Below are 12,236 nucleotides of genomic sequence, written 5' to 3'. Positions count from 1 at the left end.
GTGTTTGCAAACTAAAGCCATGAGTCTTGAGTGCTGGCTGTCTCTATTGCTGGGATTACAGTGACAAGCTAGAAAGCAGTGCCTGCCCTCAGGAGGAAGGGTTTGTGCTGAGGGAAGATGTGCAGTCAAGGGTGGTTTCTGGAAAATGGTGTCCGCATTTAAGATGAGTGGTTTAGGATAGTGGGATTTGGATAGCTCTATAGGGAAACAGTTAGAAATCATGAACTGTGCATAGAAGATAGCAGAATTTGTTTACTGTGTAGTCTGTGGATGGATGTAGGGAGATTGAGTCTGGAAAAGTAAAGGGACAGGCTGTAGAGAGCATTAAAAACTCCCTCACTTGGAACCTCCCGTGTAGTCACTGTAGCTGATACTGAACCTAGTAATACTTGCTTTGGGAAAATTAAAGGAGAAATTTAGACTAAGGGGCTTCTGTTATCGAAAAGGGAAATGGTAGGTGAAAATAGAACACATTTGAGAAGGAGGAGATTTCTCATCTTGGCTGTTTTTAAGTAGATGATTAACTTTGCTAAATTTGTTTTGGGTCTTATAGGTAGTACATGTAATTTTATAAAAATTAGTCATAATAATTTTATAAAAAACTATAAATATATATTACTTTCTTGATACATGAAATGAAGGTTTGTGTAAAAGATCATTAAGGTTTATAAGAGCATGATATGTCATTAACTGCAGATTAGGGTGTTGAGGTGGAAAGGAAGGCACTGTTAATATTTGCCTTAGAGGAATTAAAATAAATTGGGATTAAAAAGTCCCAGAGCAGCCATATTATGCTCTTCATATCTTTTTGTTTGGTTGGTTTTTGTTCTTTTGAGACAGGGTTTCTTTACATAGCTCTCACTGTCCTGGAACTCACTATATAGACCAGGCTGGCCTGATTTTCACAGAGATCCACCAGTCTCTGCCTCTGAGTGCTGGGATTAAAGGCATATACCATCACACCTGGCTTTTCATATCTTGTTTTTTGAGCCTTTTCTCTATTGTACATTGGAACTAAATTTATAGAACTGAAGAATACAGAGAGACAGGGAATTGTTTTGAAACATATTATACAAAATAGTTAACTCTTCTCATAGAGGGAGGACACACACATCACTGCAGGTGTATAACTTTTTTCATATTTTTGGGGAGAAAGAAGATTGAGTTACTCATGTTTCCCAGACATAATTCCTTCTTTAAATGTCCTTACACAGAGGTATTTAGGGTGTTTTGCCAGACTGCTTGCTGTTTTCAATCAGCTTTTCTGGAAGACACTTTTAATGATGTTAGGCTTAGTTTTGTAAACTTTCTGACTTACCATAATGGCTCAATATAGTTATGTGTGGGGATGTCTCCTAGTGCTCCCATGTAAGTATACATGACCTTATAAGACCTGGACATGGTGTGGACTTTTGGTACCATGTTGGGCATTTTTAAATGCTGCCTTGTAGTTTTCTCATGTCCTCAGTGCTTCTCAGACATTTCTCAGGTATTTAGATCACTCGAGCTATGTTGTTTAAAAGGCAGATTCTTACTCAGCAGGCCTGAGGAGGGGCAGAGATTCCGCCTTTCTAATGAGACTCTAAGTGATAATCGTTAGACAACACACAGAATATCCAGGCTCTGGATGGCTGCCTGGGCACACTGTTAAATAAGGCATCAAAAAGGACGGGTTTCCCAGAGATGATGGCAGTAGTTGATTTCCTAGGGAAGGTGGTACTTGTTAGCTCAGTAATCCAGCTGACTGTAATACTTCACACTTCCTTCTCTCGTGTCTGAACTCTGTAGTCTTGCTTTTTTTTCATTTATTTTTTGTTCTTGTGATTTTTGCTTTTGTTTAAAATATTATTGTGTTCTGTGGGTCTGATCAGGGCACCGTTACTGTATTTTATGTTTGTATCTACATTTTATTTTGCATGCGTAACGTGGCTTTGCCTGGATGTTCTTTTTGGTAAGTTCCAAATTTATCTAGCATATTGGTTTTTGTAGTGTAAGCTGTAATGTTTTACATCTTCTTTTCTCCCATTTCTAGTGGACATAATCATTTGTTTTAATTTTTTTAAAGTGTTCATCTGACGTATTTTCTCCTAACATCTCCAGTTTTCTGTTGTAGTGCAGTCTGGTACTAATCCGCCTTGGCCTGTTTTATGGCCTCCCGCTGTCAGCTGCTGATTGCATTAGTGGTTGCCCTCTCAAGTGATTAGGTTTGAAAAAACCTTAATCATTTAGAAGTCTAAAAGCTTGTGCTTCCATATAGCAGCCATGAGAAAGATAGTGTGCAGTGAAACTTGATACTTCAGTTCTTTCCTAAAATAAACTCTAATTTTGTTTTTACAGCAACAGCTTGCACAACTACAGAAAGAAAAATCAGAGATTCTGAAAAATCTGGCGTTATATTACTTTACATTTGTAGATGTTATGGAATTTAAGGTATGTATTTTACTAAGTAAACTTAAAGATTACAAAAATGAATATTTATTAACAGTATAAATTGCATTGTCACTTTTGTAATAAAAATAGAATTCTTCCAGAACCAAAGTCTAAAGTATACTTTATACATTTGTATTTTCTGAATTTAAAAGTTACTTACTTCGGGCTGAAGGTGTGGCTCAGTGGTAGAAGGAATACTTGCTAAGCATGCAGAAACTCTGGTTTCATTTTCAGCACTTCTCCAAAAGTCGTCCCGATAGAGTTTAGTTTATGCTTTCCTTTTCAGGACCATGTCTGTGAGTTGCTGAACACTATTGACGTTTGCCAAGTCTTCTTTGATATTGTGAGTATCATTTTGCGGAAAATTTCTAATTCTCTCTGTTTCCAAAGAACTCAGGGAACCAATTATTTTTCTTTAAAGAAACATTTTATAGGAGTATACAAATTATAGCATTATTTATTTGGCTTGCTGAATAACTTTTTAAAAGGAAACTTTTATCATATATTTTTGTATGTTATTGAATATAAGTCTTAATTCATTTGTAAAATAGCTGTTAAATTTAGCATATTATCTTAATACACCAAACTATAAAAAATTGAACAGTATTTTTCTATAGTCATTATTGATAGAATTTTCCTTTGGATGACATTTTGTAGGTACAGATAGTTGAGGTAAGAAATGTGTCCATTAACTTAATTGTAAAAATATCAAAAATTCAATACTTCTTTTTGCTTTATGAGATTGGTACCAGTCTCCCTCCCCCCCCCTCCTGATTCTGTCCTTTTCATCGTCCCAGCTTGAATACAATAGCCAAAGTCCTTTTCTTTCTTCCATGAAATCGCGTCACAGACAGAACATTACTGCCATAGACCCAGATCTTACATGTTTAGAGAGAGACGCTAGAAATCTAGAAATGGGCACAAAGCTATAGAAATGGTATGTAGATTTTTGTGTGCTTCAGAGTTTTACAGGTAGGAATTAAACTTTTTGGTTTTTTTTTCCTAGACTGTGAACTTTGATTTAACAAAAAACTACTTAGATTTGACTGTAACCTATACAACATTAATGATATTGCTGTCCCGGATTGAAGAAAGGAAGGCCATCATTGGACTCTACAACTATGCACATGAAATGACTCACGGAGCAAGGTAGACAGACGTCACACAGATTCTTGTAAAGCTCTTGATCTGATGGCTTATCACTCACTTGCATTTGATGTGTGTTCTAAGTGACCGAGAATACCCACGCCTTGGTCAGATGATTGTGGACTATGAAAACCCTTTAAAGAAGATGATGGAAGAATTTGTCCCCCATAGCAAGGTAAGAACCATGTTTTAGATGTGTAACCGTTCATGTAAGGAATTGCTTAAGCTTGGGGAATTAAAGAAATAACTTACTTCGGGGGTATAAATTATAATGGCTATGAATAACTTTTATTTGTGAGTTAGGTAATTGATTTAGATGCATGATTGTGTAAAGACTTGGGAATGCAGTGATTCATTTAAATGTTAAATTGAGTGTAGTAAAGAGTGCAGTGCGGTCTCTCAGGTCGGCCAGTACACTGAAATATTGTACGTCACGTAACAATATTCATGGTCTTGAACTTTTCTTTTGACTAAAAATATCTTAAAGTAGCAGTCACCTCATATGGATGTTATAAAAATCGAAGCGGTCACTTCATCAGAAAAAGTTTAGATACATAATATTGCATTAAATTTGTCTGGCTGGAAGGTTGACTCTTGAGTGTCCTGAGAGGTCAGACTGCTGTCAGACATGGACATGACCATGGTCCTGGTTCATTGGGACTTCCAGACTGCAGGCGGTGGAGACTAGAAGGGACGCCATTAGAAACAGTTCAGGAGCAGCGTGCTACATTAGAACTGAGGGTTTCCTGGGTTTGCAGTGAGGCCTGGAGGTGCAAGGGCAGCTTTGCAAACAATGTCACCTTCATGAGCATGTGATAGGGTTCAAATGGGGATTGACTAGACTTGAGGTAGCTACGGGGATTTCTTCAGTCTAGCATCCTTGGCTGTGTGCTTGTTCTTGAAAGAATATTAGTTTAGTTTTATAAAGAATTTAGAGATGACTCTGCAGTTAAGAGAATTGATGACTCTTCCAGAGGACCCAGGTTTGATTCCCAGCATTCACATGGCAGCTCACAACCACCTGTAACTCCAGTCCCAGAGGATAAGGCTTTTGCAGGCACTGCACACATGTGATGCACAGACATACATTTCAGTCACATGCAATAAATCATTTAAAAATGAGTTTACTATATAATATTTCATCCAAAGACTTTAGAGCTACAGTGTTGACTCAATTTTAGCTGTATTGTGTCTTAGTCTCTTGATGGCAAGGATTTTGTGGAAAATGTATGAAATGTCTTTGAAAGATATTTGTTGTGTGTTTTTTTTTTTTGTTTTCGAGACAGGGTAATAATCCTGTCCTGGACATCACTTTGTAAATCAGGCTAGTCTCAAACTCACTGAGATCTGCCTGTCTCTGCCTCGCAAGTTCTGGTTTTAAAGGTGTGTGCCACCATCACCTGGTGAAAGATATTTCTTAATGAAGTAAATTTCGTGGGAAGAAATCTTGTCGTGGTAACTACCCTGCAAGCAGGGTCTGTTGCAGACCTACATGCTTCCAGAAAACTTTAGGAGGTGCCTCATCCAACCTCATCATTTATAGGCGGAGACTGAAGACTGGGGAAGATGACCAAGTAAAACCCTTGGCAGCAGTGCCTAAACCAGGACAAAGGCTCTGCTAGTCTTTGTTAATAATGCCATGTTTCTATGATGCTATAATTTTTCTTGACATTCAGTTATTATCAAGAATTTTTCAATGTTTTCTCATGAAAATTTGAAGATATTTTTTTCAGTTTAATTTCTTTGTATAGTTGTATTTGGTAGGTTGAACATTTATAATCTGAAAACCCCAAATTTAAAATATCGTAAGTCTAAAGCATTTTTCTTCTGAGCACTGACCTGATATCACATGTGCAAATTCCCCTTACCTTATGCTCAGGTTGCTTTATAGTTTTGTGTAAATGTATAGGGCATATGAATATATTTTGTGTTTGAAATTGGATATATATCTATTCCAAAATTAAAAACTGTCGCTTCTAGCCAGGCGATGGTGGTGCACGCCTTGAATCCTAGCACTCGGGAGGCAGAGGCAGGCGGATCTCTGTGAGTTCGAGACCAGCCTAGTCTACAGAGCTAGTTCCAGGACGGGCTCCAAAGCCACAGAGAAACCCTGTCTCAACCCCCCCCCCCAAAACAAAACAAAACAAACAAACAAAAAAAACCTGTCACTTCTGATCCCAAGATTCTAGTTAAGAGATATTCAGCCTATACCTGTAAGTTTTACATATATTTAAAAAATATCTTGAAGTTAATTAGGTTATTAATTTGAAAGAGTTTGAAACAGGCTAATGAATGTCATCACACTGAAGTAACACTACCACTTGTGGAGATGTCAGTCAAGCACTAAGCGTGTTGTCTGCTCCTTAGCCGAGTTGTTGCTCTTCTTACCACTATTGTCTTCCCTGCCCTTCTTTCCTCTGTAGGTCCATTCTGATTTTTCTCTGATCCGGTGTAGGCTTGTTTTTAATTTGACTACTGCACACTCTTTTTCCCCTCCTCTCTAAAGTTCTTTCATCTTTGAAAGTTCTCAGTTGGGATTAGAAAAGAAGATGTGGCAGGACCGTGTGCCTGTTTGAGGACTACAGTGTGGTGGTTACAGTGAGCAGTCGTTAGCACTTAGTAGATGATTGTGAATTACCTAGGAACAGTATTCATCTGAGTTGGATTAGTTGTTTCCTAATGTTGATTTTTCTTATGTTCCATGATATTTCCCAGTTTTGTAATTAATAGAATAGCTATCATCTATCTGCCATTTTTTAAAAAACTAACCACATAATTTAAAACATTCTTAGTTAACTACATCAGAATCTTACGTGAGAATTAATAAAGATTCCTGGTTTCTTCTTGCAGAGATCAAGCAAACACATTTTAATGGAGACCTAGATCCCTTTCAACTGGCAATTTGGTTAAAGAAAAGCCCTTTACAGAGTTCTTAGGCTTAGGCAGGGATAGACACAGTACAAAGTAGGAAACAGCTTGCCATGGTGGCACACACTAATCCCAGCGCTTGGAAGGCAAAAACAAGGGGTCTCATGAGTTTGAGGCTGACCTGTCTACATAGTGAGTTCTAGGCCAGCTAGGGCTACAGAGTGAGATCCTGTCTCAAAGAAAACAAAACAAAAATTAGCAATAAAGAAAGCACCAAATGGGCTGGAGAGCTGGCTCAGATATCTTAATACTTACTCCTAGGGCTAATGATGCAGTTCAGTTGATAGAGTGCCTGCCTAGTATGTAAGTAACTATGAGTTTCGTCTCCAGCTTCCCACTTAATTGAGCATAATTGTATGTACATACCTGTTATCCTAGCCCTTGGAAGGGGAGGCAAGATTAGAAGTTCAAAGTCATCCTCAGCTACATAGTGACTTTGAAGCTAGCTTGGTATATGTGAGACCCTGTTTCAAAAAACAATGAAAAGTCTTTGCTATGGGTTAGGGAGCTGCCTTAGTGGTTAAAAACATTTTCCATGCAAGAATGAAGACATGAGGTTAAATCCCTAGAGCCCATGTAGAAGCCAGATGCAATAGCAAGGGCATCTGTAGTCTAATGTTTCTACAGAAGATGGGAGACAGAGCTAAGAGAGTCCCCAGAAGCTCAAGGTCCAGCTAACCTGATAAAGCACTGAAATACCAAGAAACACTGACTCAAATAAGGTGGAAGAGTAGGACTAACCTCCCAGAGTTGTCCCCTGACTTCTGCAGGCGTGTCTCTGAATTTACACAGATGAATCCCTGCACATTAAAGCTGTCAGAAAAGGAAGGAAGGATGGACTTTTAGGCATGTGACCACAGACTCCTTTCCTTTTAGTGAGAATCGTTAATTTAAACTTAAGCATGAGAGTTCAGTGCTACTGTTTAAGAAATATATAAATAAAGAAGATTCCCAAGGTAGCACACAGTTTAACCTTTCAGTAAGTAGCTTGTGGAGCTGGAGAGCTGGCTTTTCTAGAGGACCCAGTCAACCCCCAGCATCCACATGGCTGCTAAAACCCTGTAACTCCCGTCCCAGATGATCCTGTATCCTTGGAGATCTTCTGAACTCTGCGAGCATCATTCACATACATGGTGCCCAGACATACATGGAGTCAAACCACCATACAGGAGATAAATAAATACTGCAGTATTGTTCTGTTTTGTTCTGTTTTAAAGAAAGTAACATGGTTTTCTGATTAAAGATCTTGCCTGGGAATATAGACTATAACTTTCGCAGTATTTAAAACAAAAGGAAACAGATTTAGAGGAGACTTGAAACCCATTATAGAGCATGGTTGGGGGTCAGTCATGCACAGCCTTGAGGCCGAAGTCTAAATGGAAGGGGGAAGCACACTGTTCTGCACCTCATTTCTTGTTTTCTCAGTCTCTTTCAGACGCACTGATTTCTCTCCAGATGGTGTACCCTAGACGGAACCTCTCAGCAGAGCAGTGGAGAAATGCCCAGTTGTTGAGCCTCATCAGTGCTCCCAGCACAATGCTCAACCCAGCCCAGTCCGACACTGTACGGTCCAGTTCTGTGCAGTCACTTATCATTTGAACATGTTACTGCATTTTCTCTAAGTAACACTGGCCTGTCAGGTTTATTATAAAATGAGCATAAAAATCACACAGGGGTTTTTAAAAAATTCCTTAGCTCTAAAAAATTGAAGTTAATACAAATGACCGTTTTATTTTTTATTTTGGGCTGATGAGATGGCTCAGTGGATAGAGGCATTTGCCACCAAGCCTGACAACCAGAGTTTGATTCCTAGGCCTTGGTGGAATAAGAGAGCCAACATGGGCATGCTTGCCCATACAAATAAATGTAATTTTAAAACATTGTTTCTGTCACTGTATAAAAACTTGAAGATGTAGACAAGTATAAAGAAAAAAGCAAACCTGTCAAATCTTACCAATTAGAGAAAATCATTATCATCTGCTATATTTATTTTTTAAATTACTCTCAGCATATGAACATGGCTGCTGCTGTTACAGAGAAAGCGCACAGACCATGGATTCACGTGGAAGGAGATGTAGAGAGAGGATCCAGGCACACAGTTTCTTTTCACATGACTAAAATAAATCTTTTGGACAAATGCAAACTCTTAAAGTGAGCTCAAGAAATTGGAAACTTCCATTCTCCAGGAGACAGTTTGGCAACAGTATAGTTCAGAGATGGTTGAGGATGTGCAAAGGCTACAGTTCTCATTGTCCTCTGCTGGTTGCAGGTTTAAATAATTATTGATTCTTACCCAGTGTCTCAGATTTCTTGTGGTATTTGAACCAAGAATTGAGCAATAAGAATTAATAGCACAGGCAGAGAGACACTAAGTAGGAAGTTGTTTAAAGAATTTATATTAAGCACGGGTGTGTCTTTCTTTTTTTAAGATGCCTTGTGAATACCTCTCCTTGGATGCAATGGAGAAATGGATTATTTGTAAGTAAAATGGGTTAGTTTTGGGATTACCCCTTAGGTTTGAGCTTCAGTGAGAACTAGCTGGTGACTTGCCTTTACTCTGTAGTGAGCACCTGTGTGCTTTCGCTCTCTCGTTCATTCCCCAGGCTGATCCCAGCAGGATGTGGGTAGTCAGTAAGTGTGGAATCTAAAGTTAGGTCACACAGCTCCACAGTGACAGAGACCAGGGAGAGCTAATCCCCCGCTCGTTACCATGAGAATAGTTTGCGGTAGTTTGTGCTTTTTCCTGATGTATTAACTGTCAGCTGTCTATTAGTGTTTCTCCGGCTATGATGAAGGACCATTTTTCTTTAATACTTTAGTAAAATAATGACTGAAATTTTTTCAACAAGTATTAGACATAAAAGCCATAGTTTTGTTAGATTTGGCATAATCTAACAATTAGATATTATTAAGTTTGCACTTAAAATGACTACATATTTTGAAATAATCAACCTGTATACAAAATATCATTACAGACTGATTCTTCCAGAAACATTAAATATGAAAGAGGAATTTATTAGCACATACCACCTGTACTTAGACATTTTAGTTAGTTTTGTTACTTTTCAGATTTTTAAGAGTAATATTTTTTTCTTAAAAGTTTACATTTCTGTGCCTTACCTATGAAACTAATTTTAAAGAAAGGTGAAGTGTTTGAAGTGTTGATTTTGCTGGATGATTCTTAGTTTTCACTTGTGTTTGGCTGTGACTGAAGAATGGGTCTAGGTAGGTAACCATACAAGTGTCCTGGTTGGGGTTTCTGCTGCTGTGATAAAGCACTGTGACCAAACACAAGGTGAGGAGGTTTATTTCACCTTACATGTCCTGACTGCAGAGGGAAGTCTTGGCAGAAACTCAGGGCAGAAACCTGGAGGCAGGAGCTAACGCAGAGGCCATGGAGGGTGCTGCTTACTGGCTTGCTCCTGTGTTTGCTGAGCCTGCCTTATAGCTTCCAAGACCAGGGTAGCCTCCACTCAGTGGGCTGTACCTTCCCACAATCATCAATGAAGAAAATAACCTACATGCTGCTTACAGCTCCACCTTTTCTCACTTGAGGTTCCTGTGTCTTAGATGACACTTGCTTGTTTAAATGACATAAAACTAGCCAGGACTTTGGAATTAGTTTTAAAAAATTGGAGCAACTATAGAGAAGAAGAAAAATTTCAACAAAAATTGAGACTTTGCATATGTAACAAGTACTAAGTAAATGTTGAATGAATGAACCATGCTTCATGCATTGGTGTAGAAGGCTAGAGAGGGCATTTATAAACATATGTGTAGCATTAAACATCTGTGTGGGGTTTCCAGACTAGGTAACCAAAGGTAAAAAATACTTAGAATCCATGTCAAGAGAGCATGTTGTACTTTAAGAGTTAATACTTGGACTACCCCTCCCCCTTTTTCTTGAAACAGAGTCCCCTGGCCTATCCTGGGCTAGCTTGGGACTCATTATGCAGACCAGACTGGACTTGAACTCACTTCTTGCCTGCCTCTGAGTGTTAGGTTAAGGATGTGACCCACCATGTCCTGCCTGCCTCTGCTACTTTAGTATTGCTGGTTTTCACTCACCCTTTTAGCTGTAAAAGAATGATACAGTCTTGACTACTTCACAGAGTAACCACGTGGGGTAGTGTCTGGGAAGATGAGTAGACAGGCAATATTATTACTCTAGTATTCCTTCTGGTGACTACAAAAATTGATTACTTTTATCTTTCAGTTACTTTAACAGCTGTAGTGATTACCATGGTATGTGTTAATTTCTGATCTTTTGCTTAAAATGTGTTTTTAATGTTTATTTTTTTTTTAAAAATTTCATTCATAACCTCCTCTTAAAGGATATTTTCCCCTTTTGTTAGTGCATCTTCAAAGAACTTACTCTGCAGAATATAGAAAATGATAATTTAAAATATTGTTCAGCTGGGTAATGGTGGTGCATTTGGGAGGCAGAAGTAGGTGGATCAGAGTCAGCCTGGTTTACAGAGTGAGTTCCAGGACAGGATGCAAAGCTACACAGAGAAACCCTGTCTTGGAAAACCAAGTGTGTGTGTGTGTGTGTGTGTGTGTGTGTGTGTGTGTGTGTGTGTGTGTGTGTGTGTATTGTTTATATACATATGTATATTCCCACATGTGTGTAATACAATACGAATCACTTAGGAATCTCTATTCAGTGATGGAGGGTATTTCCCCATCCGCAGAAAGTTACATTGTAACCAGAGGAATTTGTTTGCAGTACTTTTAACTTGTACTTGTTTTTCTTTGTGTTTGAAGTTGGCTTTATTCTGTGCCATGGGATGCTAAATACGGAGGCTACCGCACTGAACCTTTGGAAGCTTGCTCTTCAGAGTAGCTCTTGCCTCTCTCTCTTTCGGGACGAAGTTTTCCACATTCACAAAGCTGCAGAAGACTTATTTGTAAACATTCGGGGGTATGGTATTTTTGCTTTATTCATGTTTGGTAGGAGAAGGTGATGAGTGCAATGTCTTTAGTAACAGATTTTGGGATTAGAGAGTTTGCCACACCCTACAAGGAAGGTGTGGCCTAGACTGTCTTTGAGCCTAGCAAGTTGCTTTTAACAACATCCTGACAATGGCTCCTATAGGTAATTTTACTAATTAAAAATCTTGAGGGTTTCTTACCCTTTCAAATTTTGTGTTATAGAGAAATATGTTCTCTTTTTAATTCACACATGATTTTATACATAATTATTACGAAAACAAAATATAGGGTATATTTCCCAACATGGTGTCTTTAGCGTTTAATTCCAGCACTTGGGTAATAGAGGCAGGCAAATCTCTGACTTTGAGGCTTGCTCGGTCTATAGAGTGAGTTCCAGGATGGCCAGGGCTACACTGAGATTGTCTTGTCTCACCCCCAGTAAAGAACAAAGTGTATTTATAAAAGTATTTGAACCAATCAAAAAAATGCCTTTAAAGTAGGACCGACAACACGGCACATAGGGATCATGGTTCTTGATGGCAGAGTCTGCCCAAATGACATATTAATCATTCTCTGCAAAGCAAAAAAAAAAGAAGCACATAAAATACCCCAGAATTCCTTGTACTTAGCTGAATATGTTGGATAAAGTAACTGGGGAAAAAAGTGAAATTTGTATATATTCATGTCCAGTTCAGTATTTCATAAAGTTGAGACAAAATGAAGCTTTATTAGTTGTTAAAAAAATAAAAACGTGCTGGGCGATGGTGGTACACACCTTTAATCCCAGCACTCGGGAG

The 12,236-nt window shown here is 38.5% G+C and overlaps 1 protein-coding gene across 1 annotated transcript in view; it reads left to right on the top strand.

Annotated features, from left to right (window-relative positions):
- Window positions 1-12,236, top strand: part of Nckap1 (NCK associated protein 1) — a 78,268-nt gene that overhangs the window by 25,206 nt on the left and 40,826 nt on the right. Inside the window, 7 exon segments of the mRNA XM_026789642.1 lie at window positions 2,338-2,430; window positions 2,717-2,773; window positions 3,437-3,579; window positions 3,661-3,751; window positions 7,930-8,067; window positions 8,934-8,982; window positions 11,272-11,428. Of these exon segments, the coding sequence (XP_026645443.1) occupies window positions 2,338-2,430; window positions 2,717-2,773; window positions 3,437-3,579; window positions 3,661-3,751; window positions 7,930-8,067; window positions 8,934-8,982; window positions 11,272-11,428 (728 nt within the window).

Source organism: Microtus ochrogaster, chromosome 4 (genome assembly GCF_000317375.1).
Source record: "Microtus ochrogaster isolate Prairie Vole_2 chromosome 4, MicOch1.0, whole genome shotgun sequence".
Lineage (NCBI taxonomy): Eukaryota > Metazoa > Chordata > Mammalia > Rodentia > Cricetidae > Microtus > Microtus ochrogaster.
The sequence above is the reverse complement of the archived record's forward strand: the minus strand, read 5'-3'. Positions and strand labels throughout refer to the sequence as shown.